Consider the following 23,760-nt stretch of genomic DNA (forward strand, 5'->3'; position numbering starts at 1 on the left):
TGCCGAAATGTATAAATCCAAAAACAACTCTTGTCTAATTGCTTCCTGATGATTTCTTTGAATGAAACAGTTCTAGTCCTGTAGAAGCTCCTTCTATAAATAAATTAATTTACTCTGCTATGTATTGAGTAATTATTTATGTGGTAAACCCCGACTCAACCCGGACCTACATATATGTATACATATATATGTATATATATATGTATGTATATTATATATATATATATATATATATATTATATATATATATATTATATATATATATATATATATGTAAAAAAGTTGAGTTGTGGGGTATCGTACGAGTGGGATTATATATGAAAAAGGTTTGAAAATGCAATTTAAACGATGTTTATACTTAACCGGTTTCACCTTTGTGGTAAAAGATTGTTAAAAGTAACATTGAATATTATGGGTTCAAAAAAGGGTTTTACATAATTGTCACATACATGTATAAATATAGTATAAAAAGTTCCATAGTGGGTGATGAGAATATTTGTAAAAATTGGCAGAAAAGAATAAAACAATAATATATTATTGGAAATTTGGTTGCGTTAATTATTGGTTGTGCGCAAATTGTCACATTACATGTATATATATACAGTCTTTGGTAGAAAGGACATGTTAAAGACATAAGGAAGGTAATAGTTTGGTGAGAAAGCTTGTAATATTGACAGAGAAAAAATTAAAATGGATATTTTAGACATCTCAGAATATTTTGAATCGAAGGCGAGAATTTGTTTTTTACTGACCTGTTTGTTTCAGCAGAAAAGTTGAATTGAGAGAAAAAGAGATGTGTACCAGTTTGGTTTATACTTCCCCTTCAAGCATCAGTGATTTTGGGGTTATTGGGAGGAGGTGAGTATGCAATGTGAATAGATGTGTCCGTGTGGCCTGCTGGTCAGACAGCGTCTGTTTGTCACACACATATATACACACCCACAACAACACAACACCACACACACATAGTATACAAACACACACCACATACACACAACACACACACACACACACACAGAACACTCACACACACACAACGCACCCACATATATAATATATACACACAGCACACAAATATAACATGTATTTAATATAATATACACACATATATAACACATACACACACAACACACACACAAACTAACACACACACACAACACACGCACACATATATACATAATATAAATATCACACAAATACACCTGGCATATATATACACATACAATACACATACACAGCATGTATATAATACACATACACAATATATGCATGCAATATACATACGCAATACATACATATAATATATATATATATAGACAATGCATATACATATATACATATATACATATAAACATATAAATAGTGTTTACATACACATACATAGATATACCACATATACACACAATATACATACATACAATGCATACATATACACGTACGCATACATATAATATATATAGACACACACACACATAACATACATACACAATGCATACATATATATACACGCAACGCATATACATGTATTCACGTATATATAGCACACCTACAATATACATATATACAATGCACACATACACACACATATATACACTTAATTGTACACATACATATACAATACACATACATACAATATACATATACACAATGCGCATGCAAATAATGCACCTGTTTATACACACATATACATGCAAATATATATACACACACACACACAAACAATGTACTCACATATACACACATACCGTGCATATACACACAACACACACACCACACCACACATATATATATATATATATATATATATATATATATATATAATTAAAAACAAATCCACATGTAAATACATACACACGTACACAATGCTCACACACCGGAATGACTTGACAGCAAAGGAATGCGACTACATTACTAAATTTAATTGCAAAACCAGCACACTCTATGGGCTTCCAAAAATACACAAGAGTCAAATTATCACAGAAGCTTGCAAAAAGTCCACTTCAACCTGCATCACTATACCACATCCCACTGATCTCAAACTGAGACCAATAGTGGCAGGCCCAAGTTGTGAAACACACAGACTTAGCAACTTTATAGATATCATCTTAAAGCCAATACTGAAACACATTCCAAGTATTGTAAGAGATGATCTGGACCTATTAAATCATCTCCCCAAACATGCCGATAAAGACACCTTAATCGTTTCTTTTGATGTTATTGAATGTTGTTATTTACACTGTTGATAAGGTTTTTGAAGTCTATAAGTTGGTCGAGTGTGTGGGACCATAGGATGAGGCAATCATCTAAGTAGCGTTTCCAGTTCTCCAACAGGTATTTGTGGAAAGACTGGCCGTGTGTGATATTTATATTATGTATATATGTGTGCGTGTGTTGTGTGTGTGTGTTAGTGTGTGTGTGTGTTGTGTGTGTATGTGTTATATATGTGTGTATATTATATATAAATACATGTTATATTTGTGTGCTGTGTGTATATATTATATATGTGGGTGCGTTGTGTGTGTGTGAGTGTTCTGTGTGTGTGTGTGTTCTTGGTGTGTGTGTGTGTTGTGTGTATGTGGTGTGTGTTTGTATACTATGTGTGTGTGTGTTGTTGTTGTTCTGGGTGTGTGTATATGTGTGTGACAAACAGACGCTGTCTGACCAGCAGGCACACGGACACATCTATTCACACCCGCATACTCACCTCCCAATAACCCCAAAATCACTGATGCTTGAAGGGGAAGTATAAACCAAACTGGGTACACATCTTTTTTTCTCTCAATTCAACTTTTCTGCTGAAACAAACAGGTCAGTAAAAAACAAATTCTCGCTTTCGATTCAAAATATTCTGAGATGTCTAAAATATCCATTTTAATTTTCTCTGTCAATATTACAAGCTTTCTCACCAAACTATTACACTTCCTTATGTCTTTAACATGTCCTTTTACCAAAGACTGTATATATATACATGTAATGTGACAATTTGCGACAAACAATAATTAACGCAACCAAATTTCCAATAATATATTTGTTTTATTCTTTTCTGCCAATTTACACAATATTCTCATCACACTATTGAACTTTTTTATACTATATTTATACATGTAATGTGACAATTATGTATAAAAAAACATTTTTGAATTCATAATATTCAATGTGACAATTATGTAAAAAACTTTTTTTGAACCCATAATATTCAATGTTACTTTTGACAATATTTTACCAAAGAGTGAAACCGGTTAAGTAAATAAACATCGTTTAAATTGCATTTTCAAACCTTTTTTCATATATAATCCCACTCGTACGATACCCCACAACTCAACTTTTTTATATATATATAAACATCGCACGAGTCCCGAAAATGCCACCCAAATCACAACACGCAGAATCTTTAATGAACCAAAATATCCTAAAAGAATTACAAGAAATCTCCTCGAAACTTTCAACCATAATAAACAAAGTCGAACAATCGCACTTATACCTAAATGGACTCATGGAGGCCAAAACAACCAATCAAATCCCTGACATCATCCCAACACTGCAAAACCTAATGAAATCCATAGAGACGGCAGTGCTCCCAAAGCAGGAGCAAACTAAAGACTGCTTCTCAGTTAAAAGCTCTCTTAACAACACCTGGAGTAAAAATCTCAAAGCGCGTAAGTTTGCCTTCTGGAATTTCATAAAAAATAACAACAAAGCTGACATTTATGAAAAGTGGCTCAACTCCACCCCTATCATCCTACCCAGAAAACTACAAATAAAACCCATCCAAAATGAACCAGAAAACCAAAAAAACCTCAGGGAGAAACTAGCTTTTGAAAAATTCAAAACGGAAGTAGAACTCTTGCGGCTCAGAGCCAACGCCAGTGAAGAAAAATTCAAGACCCTTGACAATGAAATGCAGATTGAAATCTCAAAACACTGTGAAGGAGCACTCCTTGATGAAACCACCAAACTCTGGAGAAAAAACTGCGAGGATGAAGAACTAACATCCCTCCAGCGAATGGAAAAAAACAGCTGGTTCGCCAATTATGAAACAGAGTTCACAAAGGAACACCTTTCAAGCAACCCATATTTTAAAATATCTACCTCAACTCACACTCCTCGCCAAAAACAAAGAAAACCAACCACAAAACACCGAACACACACCACCCCTAACATCGACAACAACAACAACAGAACTTACAGACAGCACTACAATCCCATGAAAAGAACCGAGACACCCATCATCACAAGACAAAACTTTACCAGACAACGTAGACCCCAACCCACACAAGAACCGTTCCAGATTCGGAGATCCTACCCATCACTTAGAAACCCATCTCTGAACTATGATTGTAGATTCCAACCCAAACCGCTCCTAACTCAGAGTTCTCCCCCAACATATAGGAATTCACTTCTAAACCATGAATGTAGTTTCCAACCCACTCTAAGGAACCAACATTACACCCAGGACAAACAACCCAGACCCTGGAATAACCAAAACTCTTCCAGGAGGCCACACCAACAACCCAGACCCTGGAACAACCAAAACCTCTTCAACAGACAACATATCAACGGGGGACAGAATCACAACAACCAAAACCTCTTCAACAGACAACATATCAACGGGGGACAGAATCACATACAGCAAAATACCGCAGATAGAAGAACCCCCAGGATTCCTTTTTTAGGCAAGGGCATCAGTTTCCACGACACCAGATGGTAGATACCAACCCCGAAAAACCAAAAATAGTGAATCTCTCTAACCTAAACCTGTCGACACCACAAATAAAAATCCTTTCAAGAGGACTAAAATTCACCCCAACTCCGCAATACCCTAACCTGAGGGAAATACAGGATGACATCTCACACTTTTGCAGAAAATTACGCCTTACAGAGGAATTCTTTGACAGGAAAACTAATAATGACGACGAATGAATGGTCCGTAACAAAAGCAACTATAATCCCATAAAAGGCAAAAACAAAACCTTAGACAAATTTTGCGATTACATCTCAAACTTCCCTTATGGTGAACTCCCACAACCTAAACTCAAACCCAACACCAGTAAAAGAGAATGGGAAATCATCCATACGCTACGAGACAATCATGACGTCACAATAAAGGAAGCTGACAAGGGTAGTACGGTCGTTGTTATGAATACTGAGCAATATAAAAACTCTGTATCTCTCCTTTTAGAGGATACCACATACTATGAAAGAGTAGTCGACTACCAGCAATCCAAAACAATGACCAAACTGAAGGCACTCATTTACCAACACCGGAATGACTTGACAGCAAAGGAATGCGACTACATTACTAAATTTAATTGCAAAACCAGCACACTCTATGGGCTTCCAAAAATACACAAGAGTCAAATTATCACAGAAGCTTGCAAAAAGTCCACTTCAACCTGCATCACTATACCACATCCCACTGATCTCAAACTGAGACCAATAGTGGCAGGCCCAAGTTGTGAAACACACAGACTTAGCAACTTTATAGATATCATCTTAAAGCCAATACTGAAACACATTCCAAGTATTGTAAGAGATGACCTGGACCTATTAAATCATCTCCCCAAACATGCCGATAAAGACACCTTAATCGTTTCTTTTGATGTTATTAATCTTTACACCACAATCCCACATGAATATGGACTGGAAGCCATTAAATTCTGGCTGGATAAATATCCCAATGAGATCCCGGAAAGAATTAAAAAAGAATTCATAATTGAGGGCCTCAAATTTATTCTGCAAAACAACTTCATGTATTTCCACAACAACACTTACAGACAGGTCTCAGGAACTGCAATGGGTACGAAAGTTGCACCTACCTATGCAAACCTGGTGATGGCCTACCTGGAATCACATATCTATGAAAAATCCAAATATAAGTACGGCCAGTCTTTCCACAAATACCTGTTGGAGAACTGGAAACGCTACTTAGATGATTGCCTTATCCTATGGTCCCACACACTCGACCAACTTATAGACTTCAAAAACCTTATCAACAGTGTAAATAACAACATTCAATTCACAATGGAATATAGTCAGGACCAACTCCCTTTTCTTGACATCCTAATCATTAAAAAAGGCGTCAACATTGAAACTGACATCCATTACAAACCCACTGACTCTAAACAATACCTTCTATTCACCTCCAATCACCCAAAACACACAAAGACAAATATCCCCTTCAACCTAGCGAGAAGAATCTGCACTATTGTCTCAAATGACACAACACGAAATAGAAGACTCCGGGAACTAAGGGCAATTCTTCTCGAAAGACATTACCCGGCATCACTAGTAGACAACGGAATAGAACGGGCCAAATCAATCAACATTCAAGACCTACGAAAACCCAAACACATCCACAGTACAGTAAATAGCCTCCCCTATCTCTCAACACACAACCCAAGGAATGCAGAAGCTTACACTATTATATACAACAACATTCCACAACTAAATCAAGACCCACGCCTGAAAAAAATACTGGCAGCTCATAAAATAATAAAAAGTAAGAGACAACCTAAATCCCTAAAAAACCTCCTCACCAACGCAAAATTACACAACACAAACCCACCGCCCACCATCAAAAAATGTGGTCGCCCCAACTGCAAGACCTGCATCCACCTCATTGAGGGATCGTCGTACAAGTTCCACTCGGGACACACATTCATCATAAAAAATAATTTCACGTGCGCATCAAAAAATTTACTCTACGTCATAAGGTGTGAAGGATGCCACGAAGACTACATAGGGCAAACGAGCCTTACCCTCAGAGAAAGAATGACAGTTCACCGACAACAACTGAGGGACCCCTCCACAAGACAGATACCACTAAGTGGACACTTAGGCCTTTGTGCACACAATAAGTCCCCCAAATTCTTAGTCTTCCCACTATACCAATGCTCGGACAACACCACGGACCAAACACGAATAAATAAGGAAAGTAATCTTATTCAAAAATACAGACCACAACTAAACATACTCTGACATACCCCCTGGACACACATCCAGAGCAAGCACACAGGGACACGCGCACACTCACAGCATATCGTGCGGGCGGTCACATGCGCGCATCGGCACGCATAGGACACACTAGCGGGCATTGACCGCACACATACGTGGCACGCACACGCATGCATTATATATATGTAGGTTATGTATGTGTGTGAGTGTTGTGTGTGTGTGTGTGTGTGAGTGTGCACGTTGTGTGTGTGTGTGCGCGTGTGTATATATATGTGTGTGTGTGTGTGCACTGTATGCGTGTGTGTGTATGTGTGTGTGTGTGCGCGTGTGTATATATATGTGTGTGTATGTGTTATATATGTGTGTGTGTGTGTGTGTGCACTGTGTGCGTGTGTGTGTGTATGTGTGTGTGTGTGTGTGAGCATTGTGTACGTGTGTATGTATTTACATGTGGATTTGTTTTTATATATATATATATATATATATGTGTGTGTGTGTGTTGTGTGTGTATATGCACGGTATGTGTGTATATGTGAGTACATTGTTTGTGTGTGTGTGCGGTATGTAGAGATATATTTGAGTGTGTACGCTATAGGTTTGTATTTTGTGTGTGTGGGTATGTGTGTGAATTTTATATATATATGTGTGTGTATGTGTGTGAAAAAAATATATATATGTGCATGTATGTATGTATGTATATGTATATATATATATATATATATATATATATGTATATATATATGTGTGTGTGTATGTGTGTGTGTGTATGTATATTTGCATGTATATGTGTGTATAAACAGGTGCATTATTTGCATGCGCATTGTGTATATGTATATTGTATGTATGTGTATTGTATATGTATGTGTACAATTAAGTGTATATATGTGTGTGTATGTGTGCATTGTATATATGTATATTGTAGGTGTGCTATATATACATGAATACATGTATATGCGTTGCGTGTATATATATGTATGCATTGTATATGTATGTTATGTGTGTGTGTGTCTATATATATTATATGTATGCGTACGTGTATGTGTATGCATTGTATGTATGTATATTGTGTGTATATGTGGTATATCTATGTATGTGTATGTAAACACTATTTATATGTATATATGTATATATGTATATGCATTGTCTATATATATATATATTATATGTATGTATTGCGTATGTATATTGCATGCATATATTGTGTATGTGTATTATATACATGCTGTGTATGTGTATTGTATGTGTATATATATGCCAGGTGTATTTGTGTGATATTTATATTATGTATATATGTGTGCGTGTGTTGTGTGTGTGTGTTAGTGTGTGTGTGTGTTGTGTGTGTATGTGTTATATATGTGTGTATATTATATATAAATACATGTTATATTTGTGTGCTGTGTGTATATATTATATATGTGGGTGCGTTGTGTGTGTGTGAGTGTTCTGTGTGTGTGTGTGTGTGTGTTGTGTGTATGTGGTGTGTGTTTGTATACTATGTGTGTGTCTGTTGTTGTTGTGGGTGTGTATATATGTGTGTGACAAACAGACGCTGTCTGACCAGCAGGCACACGGACACATCTATTCACACCCGCATACTCACCTCCCAATAACCCCAAAATCACTGATGCTTGAAGGGGAAGTATAAACCAAACTGGGTACACATCTTTTTTTCTCTCAATTCAACTTTTCTGCTGAAACAAACAGGTCAGTAAAAAACAAATTCTCGCCTTCGATTCAAAATATTCTGAGATGTCTAAAATATCCATTTTAATTTTCTCTGTCAATATTACAAGCTTTCTCACCAAACTATTACACTTCCTTATGTCTTTAACATGTCCTTTCTACCAAAGACTGTATATATATACATGTAATGTGACAATTTGCGACAACCAATAATTAACGCAACCAAATTTCCAATAATATATTTGTTTTATTCTTTTCTGCCAATTTTTACAAATATTCTCATCACACTATTGAACTTTTTTATACTATATTTATACATGTAATGTGACAATTATGTATAAAAAAACATTTTTGAATTCATAATATTCAATGTGACAATTATGTAAAAAACTTTTTTTGAACCCATAATATTCAATGTTACTTTTGACAATCTTTTACCAAAGAGTGAAACCGGTTAAGTAAATAAACATCGTTTAAATTGCATTTTCAAACCTTTTTTCATATATATATATAATATATATATATATATATATATTATATATATATGTATATATGTATATATATATGTGTGTATATATGTGCGGGTGTGTCTGTACGTATATAAGGCACATACATCTGACCTACATATGTTTCGACTGCACATTGCTTTGTATGCAATTGTGCTTTCTAGTCGTAATTTCATCAAGTGTCCAGCAATCGCTGCGTTTTCAAAAGGAATCGCTACGCTTTCAAAAGGAACTTATTGAAACAAGCGTCCTGCGTCAGTATTTAATTGAGGGTAATAGCGTTACTATTGATATTCGACGGAATGCCGTCAATAAAATCACCACTCTCTTCTTCGTTATCAACGTTATTAAAAACTCTGTAGAATATTTGTAGTTCTAAATAGGAATACGAAATTACCCAACAAGTGAAGTTTACCAGTACCTATTTCTTTATTACCCACAAGGGGCTAAATACAGAGGGGACAAACAAGGACAGACATAGATATTAAGTCGATTACATCGACCCCAGTGCGTAACTGGTACTTAATTTATCGACCCCGAAAGGATGAAAGGCAAAGTCGACCTCGGCGGAATTTGAACTCACAACGTAACGCAGACGAAATACCGCTAAACATTTCGCCCGGAGTGCTAACGTTTCGGCCAGCTCACCGCCTTCAAGTTTACCAGTACCTGTACCTCTTTCTAAGTAAACCGGCATCTAAACCAATTTGAGGGATATTATAGTATCCGCTAGGATAACTTATCCCTTTCATTCTGTCTGTCTGCTATCTCTCTCTCTCTCTCTCTCTCTCTCTCTCTCTATCTATCTATCTATCTATCTATCTATCTATCTAGTTGCGGCCCGAGTCCCACGCGGATAGGAAAGCCTTCATTTTTCTGTCGAGGGCTTATATACCCCGTTATTAGACTATTTTCCTTAGTCATTGCACGGCGATCGCCATATGCTTTAAGCTAATATAAAAATACCATTATTATTATTTACATATTCAGATATATTTAATAACTATCTTTCGCGAAAATTTCAAGTGAATGGAATAAATATTTCGTAAGTTGTGAAGAGATATACAAACAATCTTCCACATTGCAGCGGCCAAAAGTTAAGGATTACTTAGAAAAACAATGAAAAATGGAAGAACGAAAGAGAAACCCTTACTATTAATATTTAGAAAGAAGATAAAAGTATCCCAAAGAGTCATTTTTCATAAGTGTAAGTAACATAAATACATAAATTTATGGATATACAAATCTATGACGCAGATGGTGTGAAATAACTTAGGAAACTTCAGTATTTTGCCTAACCTAATGCAATTTCGGGGAAGGGGATAAGTCGAATGTATCGACCCCTGGGATCTTTTCGGTTTGAACGGCAGTTTTTTCTAGCGGTGTCATATGAAATTGTCACCCATAATTATGACCCTAGTATCGATCTATTGCATTTCAATCTGTTTTAGGGTTACGGTTAGGGGTAGGGGGAAGGGTATATTTTTTTCTTCACAAATGTAAATAAACCCAATCTGTTTCTTAAACGAGGGACATATTCATACGGCACAGAATGTTTTTTTTACCTCAACGGACGTCATTGATTGGTTGAAATTGCAGAAATTGAAGAAAAAAAAACCAACAAATATCTTACAAACTATAGAATTTTTTCAATATAGCCAAGAGAAAAAGATGTTTTATAAACACATTCTACCAGTATACAAAGTTTAAAAGTGTTTAGTTACGTGGAAATTATTTTAAAAAACTGCCGTTCAAACCGAAAAGATCCGACCCCTGTAATCAACTGGTACTTATTATATCGGCCCCGAAAGGATAAAAGGCAAAGTCGACAGCGGTGGAATTCGAACTCAGAACGTAAAAACAGACGAAATGCCAGTAAGCATTTCATCCGGAGTGCTAACGATTCTGTCAGCTCACCGCTTTAGGGAGCTTTAAATATTAATTCGATTATTTCTATCTACCAAGTTAAAGCTCTAAATCGAAACTGAAAAAGAAAAACAAGAAATAACTAAACTTGTTTGTACTAATGATATAAATAATATTGTTATCTACCTTTATCCTCCAAAACAAACAAAAGCATTCAAATCGTAATTTAGTATTTTTTTGAGATCAATTTTTAAATTCAATAAATAATTTCCATGTTTCGACTGATGCTTTGGATATCATGAAAAAAATTCCCATAAGAATGAAGATTAGTGTTTTTTTTGTTTTTTTTCTTCCATAAATGAGATGTTTGTTTCCCTATAGAGTGAAATCGAATCATATAGAGTGAAATCGAATCATATAGAGTGAAATCGAATCACAAATGAAGCTTTATATGAACAGTGGGTCGAGTTTATGAACCAGTTTTGTCACCTGGAAAGTGGGTTATGCGCATTGTAAAGAAACATAAGAAAAGTATGTTTTCAGGGTGTAGTATACAATGCTTATGATAGTAACTTTAACTTACCAACGAAAATGTACAAGTTGCTTTTACGGTGAATGCTTCTATTTTCACGTTTGTTAAACGGAATATTATAATCATTTACTCTTTTACTTGTTTCAGTCATTTGACTGTGGCCACGCTGAAGCACCGCCTTTAGTCGAGCAAATCGACCCCAGGACTTATTCTTTGTAAGCCTAGTACTTATTCTATCGGTCCCTTTTGCCGAACCGCTAAGTTACGGTGACGTAAACACACCAGCATCGGTTGTCAAGCGATGTTGGGGGGACAAAAACAGACACACAAACATATACACACACATACATACATACATATATATATATATATATATATATATATATATATATATATATATATATACGGTGGGCTTCTTTCAGTTTCCGTCTACCAAATCCACTCACAAGGCTTTGGTCGACCCGAGGCTATAGTAGAAGACACTTGCCGAAGGTGCCACGCAGTGGGACTGAACCCGGAACCACGTGGTTAGTAAACAAGCTACTTACCATACAGCCACTCCTACACCTATTTAGAAATATTTCAAAGTGAATGTAATTTCAAAATTACAAGTTGTTTGTACTGTAAGTATTTATATTTTTAGATTTCTTTAAAAAGACAAAATTTCAATCTAAAAAGAAAAGTTATTTTCAAATGAATACCATTAGGAAAATATTTGCAGGCATATTTAAAAAAGACATTTTTAAGTGAATATGACTTTAAAAAGGTAATCATTTCCTGAGATTAAAAGTAAAAGTGACTTTCGTGAGATTTGAACTCAGAATGCACTGGAATATCTTTATATATAAAAGTCAAGTTGTGTGTCTGTCTCCTACGATTTAGATTCCTAACTACTCCCACATTTTGCGGTGCAGTTTAACCAAAACCGGGTATCTTATAGTCGTGATTCATATCGAGCCCTTCTGGGTATTAGCGCGCGTCTACGATGAGTCTACGATTTAAAAAAAAAATTACCATCATTTTCCCCCATTTTTTAATGCATTTTTTTGCTATTATATAAGGGAAGTAACTCTCTAAAAATGTATTATTAAATCTCAGAACGTAAAAAGCTACAGTAACACCCCCCCCCATTTGTGGTTAGCCATATTGAGATGGCTATTATACTTTACATCTCTAAAAATGCTTATATAGTTATTTCCCTTACAAATGTCTTGGGGGAAGACATTTTGGGGAGGAAGGACTGAGCATAGTGATAAATGTGAGGCCTTGTATGTGGCGGGTGAGGTGGGGGTGGACATTAGAGGGATAATGAGAAGAGAAGAGGCAAGTGGGACGGGAATGTTTGAGAGGAGGTGAGGTGAGCTCAGCAAGCTGCAAGGAGCAGAAACAATATAGTCGCAGTAGAAATAGCAGAGAGAGGGGACACAGAATGTCCGGGCATCAGAGGATGGAGCACGTCTGTGAGTGATTTAATAGTTAATCTGTCAGGTGGCCAAATCATTGGGAGTAAAATTGGTTAAATAGAAACTGTGTGGAACCCTGCCAAATGAAGTACAACTAATTTAAAGAGCCAACCTAGTCTCACACCAAATATGTAACCAATAAGGAGGGATGAAGAAACTTGCGCCCCACATCGTGCCACAGCTCCCTGTCGATAGAATTATTCATCTGCGGTGAGCTGGCAGAAACGTTAGCACGCCGGGCAAAATGCTTAGCGGTATTTCGTCTGTCTTTACGTTGTGAGTTCAAATTCCGCTGAGGTCGACTTTGCCTTTCATCCTTTCGGGGTCGATAAATTAAGTACCAGTTACGCACTGGGGTCGATGTAATCGACTTAATACCTATGTCTGTCCTTGTTTGTCCCCTCTATGTTTAGCCCCTTGTGGGTAATAAAGAAATAGAAATAGGTATTTCGTCTGTCTTTACGTTCTGAGTTCAAATTTCGCCGAGGTCGACTTTGCCTTTCATCCTTTCGGGGTCGATTAAATAAGTACCAGTTACGTACTGGGGTCGATATAATCGACTTACTCCGTTTGTCTGTCCTTGTTTGTCCCCTCTGTGTTTAGCTCCTTGTGGGTAGTAAAGAAATAGGTATTTCGTCTGTCTTTATGTTGTGAGTTCAAATTCCGCCGAAGTCGACTTTGCCTTTCATCCTTTTGGGGTGGATAAATTAAGTACCAGTTACGCACTGAGGTCGATGTAATCGACTTAATCCCTTTGTCTGTCCTTGTTTGTCCCCTCTATGTTTAGCCCCTCGTGGGTAGTAAAGAAATAAGAATTATTCATCTGCTCTTTAGTTTAATTTTGCTGTGATTTTCCACAATTTATTCAGCAACTGGTGTATTTTTTCTTAATAGTTGAGAAACATTCAGTTGGAACTCTGGCTATGGACATCATGTGTCACACTGATTCTGTCCCAGAACTACATTGAGGCCAAATATATCTATGGAATACTCAGTCAAATTTCGCTATAAGTTTCATCCTGGACTCGTAATTAAAACGCCTAGCCATGTCACACTGGGTTGTACTGAATCTACTTATGGATTATGCTGTGGGTACATGTGTGCTGTGGAATACTCAGCCAGTTACACGTTAATATAATGTGTAAACTTAAGACTACAAGCTGACAGAATCATTAGCACAATGGGCAAAATGCTTTACATTCTGAGTTTACATTCCACCCTTTGCCTTTCACCTTTTGAGGGTTGATAAAATAAATACCAGTTGAATGTATAACCAGCTCAGTTGATCATACAGCTAGAATGATCATTCTAGAAACGGATGAGGATCCATTTCCTTTAGTTTTTGTTTACTTATACACATCAGCAAATGAGCCAATGAGGTAATCTCAGTGTGGTTGTTCAATTTGCTAGAAGTAACAGCCAAATCTCTCTCACACTATGCGCTGATATTTTAAAAACGAAGGACATTAAATAATGTTAACCTACTTCTTCAATAAAATTACAGAATGGCTCATTCTGGTCTGTCCTGGGTTTAAACAGATTGGCATTCGTTGCAATCATTGCAAGTGCACCACCAGTATAAATTCCCACGAATCTCTTTCTTACTCATGTTGTGCCTAGATATACTGCACATCTTTTATTTTGGTATAACACTTTTAACATGCAAATAATTTACTGCATCCACCTCTGTTTTCAAAATCTTCTTCAGAGTGGTACAATTAAATGGTTTGAATGTAAATGTGGCCATTCCAAGCAACAGTAAAAACAGGAAAAACATAGAAAAACTTCATGAAATATATGTAAAATGTATATGAAAAATATATGAAAAATTTGTATATTACTAAGACAACGAAAAATATCTACAATAAAATTCTAACTGATGAATATAAATTTTCCAGAAAAAGAAAAAAACAAAAAAAACAATGATATCCATAAACGGTGTGAGGTAACGTGCGGATGAAGTGAATCTCGTAGTGTGAAGAATCCAATGTGCAATTATCATGGCAACTAGTTATCTGTTGATTGGCTAAAATTACCCAAATTTTCCGAACTCTAATTCCAAATAACATCAAATTCTTCAGTTACTGTTTTGTGTTCTAAGCTTTTGTTTAAACTTGTTGTTGGGAACACCAGGAATCTTTTGGAGTTGTATGGTGGTTTTTGCCCCGTAAGGGGTAATATTTTTACCTTCTTAACACGCCCACCTATTTTGGAAAACAAAAAAAAAAACATATATTAAAGATGGCGTTACCATCTGCCATCATGGCAGCGTTGAAAAGGAGAGCCGTATCTTCCTCCAAGCTAAATATTCCCCCATAGAAACTACCCCAAATACGATAAGTCGGACAGTCGGGGGTGACTAGGATGTGTTGACTAAGTTAATGTTACTTTTGTTATTCATTTTATTCTTTTATTCTTTAGAAGTTATCGTATTGTGGCCTTGCTGGGGCACGGCCTTACTTTATTTTAAACTCTGATACTTATTCTATTGGTCTATTTTGTCGAACTTTATAGGGATGTAAACAAACCAAAACTAGTTGCGAAGCGATGGAGAGACAGACGCGAAAACACATATACATACATACATACATACATACATACATAAACATACATACATACATACATACATACATAAACATACATACATACATAATCATACACAACAACATAAACATACATACATACATACTTACACATACATAAACATACATACATACATAATTAAATACATACATACATACATACATACATAAAATACATACATACTACATACATACATACATAAAACATACATAAATATACATACACATACATACAATACATACATACATACATACAACATACATACATACAAACATACATACAACATACAATACATACATACATAAACATACATACATACATACATACATACATACATACATACATACATAACATACATACTACATTAACATACAAACATACATACATACATACATACATACATAAACATACATACATACATACATAACAAACCATACATACATACATACATACATACATAAAATACATACAACATACATACCAAAACATACATACATACATAACATACATAAATATAAACATACATACATACATAATACATAAACATACATACATACATTCATACATACATACATACATACATAAAACATACTACATACATACATACATACATACATACATACATACATAAACATACATTACATAATACATACATACAACATACATACATACATACATACATACAACATACATACATACATACATACCAAACATACATAAAACAACATACATACATACATCCATAAACATACATACATACATACATACATACATAAACATACATACATACATCCATAAACATACATACATACATACATAAACATACATACATACATACATAAACATACACATACTATGTATATATATAAAATATGCGAAGGCCTTCCATACAATTTCTATCTTACAAATTCACTCACAAAGCATTGGTCGGCCCGAGGCTACAGAAGGTACTTACCTAATGTGCTGTGCTGTAGGAACGAACCTCAAACCATATAGCTGTGAAGAGAAGTTCTTAAACCCACAGCCTTTCACCTATTGCTAACGTCCCGTTGGCAAGTTCCTTTTCGTTGAACTCAGGAAGTTTACGCTACACTTAGAATATACCAAGCGAGGACGTTAAACCCCAATTATTTACACATATTTGTTAAACTGGGTCAGTTGCTTCGTTCTCTTTGTTCTGTGTTGGGACCCGCTTCTGACCTACTTTTAGTCGGTGACTATTCTTCGTTTATTTTTGCGCATATACGCTATACACCTGAAATATTCAGGGCATAAAGTTAACATTGCCTTTAGCTTTCCGTACATCACATCTCTTATGAAAGCAATAACAACTGCGAATTCATCAATATTGTTACCTAATGATAATATTAAGAACAAATACTTATTTGTTCTCATACAAATTCCTTATTTTTATATTGATTACCTCTTTAGCAGTTATTAAATGGTTCTGTCGACGGTATTTTCTATTATTATTTTTTTTAGAATTAGTTGTCAGCCAGTTTTAAATAACTAGACTGCAAGAAAGTTAACAAGACATCTGTCTAACGCCCTACTACAACGTTTAACTGTAGGGGTTTGATTACTCCTGTTGTAAAGCACACTGACTGTGACCCTGGTTGAATACTGCTCCTGTTAAAATCTCATATTCTTTTGCAATGGTGCCGACCGCTTCAGTTTCAGTGGTACTCGATACATATTTCTTTACTACCCACAAGGGGCTAAACACAGAAGGGACAAACAAGGACAGACAAACGGATAAAGTCGATTATATCGACCCCAGTGCGCAACTGGTACTTATTTAATCGACCCCGAAAGGATGAAAGGCAAAGTCGACCATGGCGGAATTTGAACTCAGAACGTAGCGGCAGACGAAATACGGCTACGTATTTCACCCGGCGTTCTAACGTTTCTGTCTTGTTTCAGTAGTACTCGATACCATCACGGGGATGTCATCCGCATATGCCAACACACCTCCTCCTCGTCTAAGTTCGATCAGAATGCCTCTCAGCAACTCTTTTGACGAACCGGGCACGTGATCCGAAATGGTTCCAATAGGTAGACATTTATTCTGACTACCGAGTAAATGCTACTGTACATTGAATAAATCCAACCTCTGAAAAGGAGACTGAAATCGATTGGCTTTAGGACAGCTACCAAGTAGCAATGCCCAACCCTATCCAAAGCTTTCGATCGTTGGTCAGAGCCCTACTAAAGCCAGGTTTACTACCTGCTCTCTCTAGGGTTTCTTGTTAACCTATTTCCTAGTATCTAAACCTAATTATTAAATAACGTATTTAATAAAACTATGAACTACAAATCATCAATTACATCCTCACTGCTCGTGTCGTTCCTCAGCAGCGCCACCACTCTTCTTTCAAAGAACTGCGCATACTTCTGTTTCTCTACCAGATGTAACAGACGTTTGCAAGACGTCGGTGAACAAGTCTGACATATATGTGTAAAACTTGTAGTACAGACACACCAACTTGGCAATTTGCGTTCCATACAATCCTTCATCACGTCCCATATCTCTACAGTTATTGGCTTTTCACTGCGTCCCACATCTTCCGTCGGCAGTCGAGGTTGACAGTAAAGTCCATATCATCCTAAACGCAAAAAAAAAAAAAAAACAGTCGAAAGAACCGTCGCTGAAAAATCGCAAACATCTTGAAATTGAGTATCATGAACCTATCCTGGTTAATCAAGCACCGAATTGTGGCATGATTGTCAATTTAGGTTTCTGCCACGCGGACTCACCCACCGAATATCAGGGCACTAACTGGTACAGAATAGCAAAACGATTTGACATCTACACCGGTGGCATTAGTGTAAAAGGAAATAAGGATGATTAAAGATTGTTTGCATTAAAATTCCTGTAAATGTGTTTATAGTGATGTATGTTGAAACACGTGTCTTCAATATAGGACGAGAGGCAAAAAGCTCCTTGTGATTAAAGTTATTCTTTATTCTTTTACTTGTTTCAGTCATTTGACTGCGGTCATGCTGGAGCACCGCCTTTAGTCGAGCAGAACTTATTCTTTATAAGCCTAATACTTATTCTATTGGTCTCTTCTACCGAACCGCTAAGTTACGGGGATGTAAACACACCAGCATCAGTTGTCAAGTGATATTGTGACAAATATATACACATACATAATACATACATACATACATACATACATACATATATACATACATACACACACACATAAATACACGACGGGCTTCTTTTCAGTTTCCGTCTACCAAAAACACTCATAAAGCTTTGGTCGGCCCGAGCCTATAACAGAAGACACTTGCCCAAAGTGCCACGCAGTGGGACTGAAACCAGAACCATGTGACTGTTAAGCAAGCTACTTACCACACAGCCACTCCGAACGATCTTACTTGCAATACTCAGGAGTAAGATGCCCCGATAGTTGTTGCAATCCTCTCATTCTCCTTTCTTGTAGATGGTGACGATAGTTGAATCGCTGAAGTCGTTCGGGGGTGAGGGTCTTGCTTTCTCAGATCTTGAGGATAAGGAGCATCAGATGATTTCTCAGCTCTGGACCTCCGTGCGTGAAAGACTCAAACGGGATGTTGTCTGGTCCTGGAGCTTTACCCGGCTTCATACGCGCAAATGTCTTGTTGAATTCATGGCATGAGGGCGGCAGGGATATCCAATGGTGGATGGGAGCTGTTGGGTGTTTTGGAGGAGAACGTCAGGTGTGCGTGAGTGGTCGTTATCTAAGTACTCGAAATCGAACTTCCAGCGATCGAGGATTCCTTGTTGTCGGTTATCGTAGAGCCAGCTGCGTTCTTCAGGCCGCCCATTGATGACCTTGTGGGGCCGAATATTTTGGTTGCAGCATAAAAGCAGTGCAAGTCTTGTTGGTCCGCATAGTTCTGCATCTCCATGGCCAATACCATGGATGCATGGTTCATTAGAATTCTGCCCCTTCCAAAAGATGGTGTATTTGGAGTCAGCTTCTCTGATGCTGCCTTCTCCGGGAAGCCTAGTTTCTCTCAAGGCTGCCACGTCGATGTTGAAGCGGGCAAGTTCCTTGCAGACGAGGGCTGTACGTCGCTCAGGTCGATTAATGTCACTCTTGTCCCGGAGAGTGTGAATGTTCCAGGCCCCGAAGGCGAGAGGTTGTGAAACAGAGGATTTAGTAGAGTTCCGGCCGCTAAGTGGGAAGTCCGTCAGGTATGCTGGCCAGATCAAGTTGCTGTGTTCGGAGTTCTATCTACTTTTGTCACGCCTGCCCTCTTCCGCCGGAGTCAATCTTTGGGGGGCTTGAGATAAACCTCCTCCGCTTGCTGCGCCGTTGGGTTTGGTCGTGTTTAATCTAGGACTTTATCCTCGACCTTGTCGCTATGAGTGGCCCTACCAGGAGTCTAAAACTCCAGACGGTATCACTCTCAGAATCATTGGAACACACAGCTCTTCCACCACAAGGACGACCATCGGTATATGTGTATCAATATATAATATATAATATATATACTATATATATATATATATATAATTAGACTTAGATAAACTTAGATACGTTTCGACCAAACATTGGTCCAGTCCATGTCTAACTTAATAGCACCACCTGATAGGATTATTCGAATCCTGTTTAAGAAGTCACGTTTTGTTTAAGTCAAGTTTTGTTCAGTAGTGAGTTCTTGTTGGGTGAGTTGTATCCAGTTTTGTCAAGTCGTGAGTTCTTGTTGGGTGAGTTGTATCCAATTTGGGTGGCTTATCTGGTATCTTTGAAGGATCTATCCAGACTCTGTTTGTTGATGGATCCTTTCCTCTTTGATCTCTCCGGACAATGTTAATAGGGCGGGCCTGTTGAGGAAAAGAAATTATTTGCAGTGTACATGTATGTTGGATCTTGGTGGGCAGGAGACGTAATAGCTCGTGGTCAAGTCTTGGTGAACCTTGAAGCTAATGTTAGGTCGTTTGGGCAAAGTTGGCGGTAATGTTTTCCACATCGTCAAATGATGTAACCGCTCACGGCGACGCTGGAGGGAGTAAAGTTTCAAGGCTTTAAGGCGATCCCAATAATCGAGAGCAGCCATGCCTTCAATTTGTTTAGTGAGAGCCCTCTGGGTGATCATTCTCGAGATGTTTTGTCTTGTGTAGGAGACCACAGTGGGCAGCAGTATCAAGGTGTGGCCGTACAAAGGAGGAAAAAAGTGGTATGATGACACTTGTTCTCTGGACCGGAAAGTTCTTAGATCCAGAACTCATCCTACGAGCTATATCGACCTTCTGTTGATGTGTGCACTCCAACTGAGATCGTCATCAACAATTACACCCAGGTCTCTGATATTGTTAGAGGCTTGAGCGGTTCCCTGAAGGAAGAGTATGGTTGTTTTAGTGAGGAATTTCTTCCAAAATGCATCAGCTCAAATTTCATTCAGTTGCAGTTTTGTTTCTGTCTGTCATTGATCACAGCATATAGATCAGACTGAGTTGAGTTCGTTCTTCTTCATTGACGATTTCTGGAGCTTAGTGTCATCAGCGAATATTTTCACTTTGCAGTAATGTACGACACTGGAAAGGTCGTTTACGTAATTATGAAGAGTAGCGGAATCAAACAGTTCCCTGGGGAACACCGCTGGTGACTTTTGCGGGGTTTGAGTGGACTCCATCAACTACAACATGTGTGTTCTATTCGCCAGAAATACTAATCCAGTGTAAACTTTTCCACGGATTCCAACATTGCCAATTTTGAGAGTAGGATGTTATGGTCTACCTGTCGAACGCTTACTGAAGTCAAGATATATGACGTCAGAGTTCGAACCTGTTCCCAAGGCTTTGAGTACATCTTCAATGTGGTGTAAGAGCTGTGTTAGACAGTCCCTGCCACAGCGAAAGCCATGCTGATTTGAATTTAGGAGTTTGTGGGTCTCCAGGAAGTCAGCTAATCCTTGATCTTAACACTCTTTCAAACACTTTATGATGTGGGAGTGAGTGAGTTGGGCGATAGTTGACTGCGAGGGATCTGGTTCCCTGTTTGAAAACCGGGATGACGACTGGGATAGAAACTGTTCGGTATATAACTGCGTCTAACGAATTCTCCAGAGGTTGGTCAGAGGGATTGCAAGTTGATATCTACATTCCTTCAGGAGACTAGCGGGAAATCTTATCAGGGCGTACAGCAGAGTAATGTTGACCTCATTTAGCTGCTACGATGTCGGTGGCAGTGAAGGTTATGTTCTGAGATTTTGTGTGGGAGTCAACTTCGTTCGTTTCACGTCAATATCAGTGGGAACACTACAGACAGAGCAGTATTGTTTCTGGTATTTCTGCCATTTCTTAGCCGGTGTTGGTGAATGCCGTTATCATCAATCAATGGCCCAATGGTGAGCAGTGGTTCTATGCTTATTTGCATAAGAATAGAACACTTTGGGTTCTGTTTGATGTTTTTGATTACCCTTGTTCCTCCACATCTTTGATTTTCAATGGAGGTTTTCATGTTAGCCTGCAGATGAAGTTTTCCATCTAGTCTTATATATATATATATATATATCTATATATATATATATATATATATATATTATATGTGTATATATATATATATATTATATATATATATATTATATATATATATATATATATATATATATACATATATATATATATGCCAGTCATCCACACAGTTCTCATCGATCAAATTTTTCTCAGAAGGCATGGATCAGCCCAAGACTATGCAAGAAACATTTGTAAATGGAGTAATGCTTGACGAATAATTCACTCAATTTTCATTCATAAAGAGTTGAGGGGATTTCAAGCTAACATCTTTTCCCGGTATTTTCTTTGGTCTTTATTATCTTCTTGATACATCTCCCCAATGAAAATCAAGCGCCTGCTTGCCTGATTTCCAGTAGCACCTCCTTTCTTACGATTGTTCATTTTGTGACTCCTTTTCATATTCTTATAAATGATGTGAGCTTTTATGACGTGTTGTCCCCAGATGATGTTACCACATGTGTTGAACAGAGAAACTAAACGATATTCCACGCGTTGTATACAATTAGATATTTCTTGGAAATAAAAGGATAGTCAATAATTTAATTCCATTATATTGTACTTGAATTCATTGTCCGCCCCCTTGATATTTCTCTCAGTAATTTTCAAGGATATGTGGAGATACAATAAATACACAATAATAGCACAATCATATTAAACATAAAAACATTTTAGAAAGCGTTGCTGAGAGATATTTATTTAACATATTTGCCTAAATGAACACGCCTACATATTTTTTTTTCTAATTTTGGAACAAAGCCAGAAGTTTTGAGGGGAAGGACAAAGGATTACTCGACTGCAAAAAAGGTAATGTCGACCCTGGGTGGAATTCGGCACATATCACTTGTTAACTATAGACATTTTGCCTGACGGGGACCCAGTGAATTAGTAGAGATATAAACCCGACTCACCGAACACTGATGACCCGGAACTTTTTATAATCCGCGTAAATTTACACTAATGCATAGGTATCTCTATTTCATTTCATTTCATGACTGACCGTGGGATTGCACCTAGATAATTACCCTCCGAGCAAGGTTGTTTATGGAAGACCAGCAGTCGCCCATGCATACCAGCCTCCCCTCTCCACGCCACCAATGTTACCAAAGGAAAGACAACAGCAGATACAGCTTGGCACCTGTGACGTCGCAACTCATTTCTACAGCTGAGTGAACTGGAGCAACGTGAAATTAAGTGCCTTGCTCAAGAACACAACACGCAACTCGGTCCGGGATTCGAACTCACAACCTCATGATCGAAAGCTCGACGCTCTAACCACTGAGCCATGCGCCTTCACTATTTCATTTAATTACTTAAATAAAATATATACTTATTTAGTTTAGAGTGTGTTGATGAAGGTGAGTATGGTTCTGAAAAAAAATCAGTAATCCAGAAAGGCTTTGGCACCACACGTTCAGAAAAATTGATTTGTTTCTGTATATATATCTTATTGCATGTAATAAATAATTTACGTTCATTTCGTCAACCACATTCTGACTGGGATGTTCCAAATAAGTCAATGCTAAAAGTGAGACCATAGTTGACTATCCAAAGGAATTAATTAAATTCCAAAGCAGGTACATGTTCTTGGATTATGCATCCATGTATGGATAAGTTGGTTGCTCTGAACAACATTTCAAGCAGAGCTTTTTAGATTTATAT

The 23,760-nt window shown here is 37.2% G+C and overlaps 1 protein-coding gene across 2 annotated transcripts in view; it reads right to left on the reverse strand.

Annotated features, from left to right (window-relative positions):
* Positions 1 to 16,668, reverse strand: part of LOC118765033 (beta-1,3-galactosyltransferase 2-like) — a 33,474-nt gene extending 16,806 nt beyond the window's left edge. The window contains exon 1 of one of the 2 annotated variants that reach the window (XM_036506298.1): positions 16,543 to 16,668. Coding sequence is in view for 1 of the 2 variants with exons in the window: in XM_036506296.1 (XP_036362189.1) it covers positions 11,196 to 11,223 (28 nt within the window). In the remaining variant the exon portion in view is untranslated. Of the gene's footprint in view, positions 1 to 11,195; positions 11,579 to 16,542 lie in introns of those variants that run through there. The other variant, XM_036506296.1, reaches the window with a different exon arrangement.
* Positions 16,669 to 23,760: the final 7,092 nt, after the last annotated feature.

This window comes from Octopus sinensis, linkage group LG10, assembly GCF_006345805.1.
Source record: "Octopus sinensis linkage group LG10, ASM634580v1, whole genome shotgun sequence".
NCBI classification, from domain to species: Eukaryota; Metazoa; Mollusca; class Cephalopoda; order Octopoda; family Octopodidae; genus Octopus; species Octopus sinensis.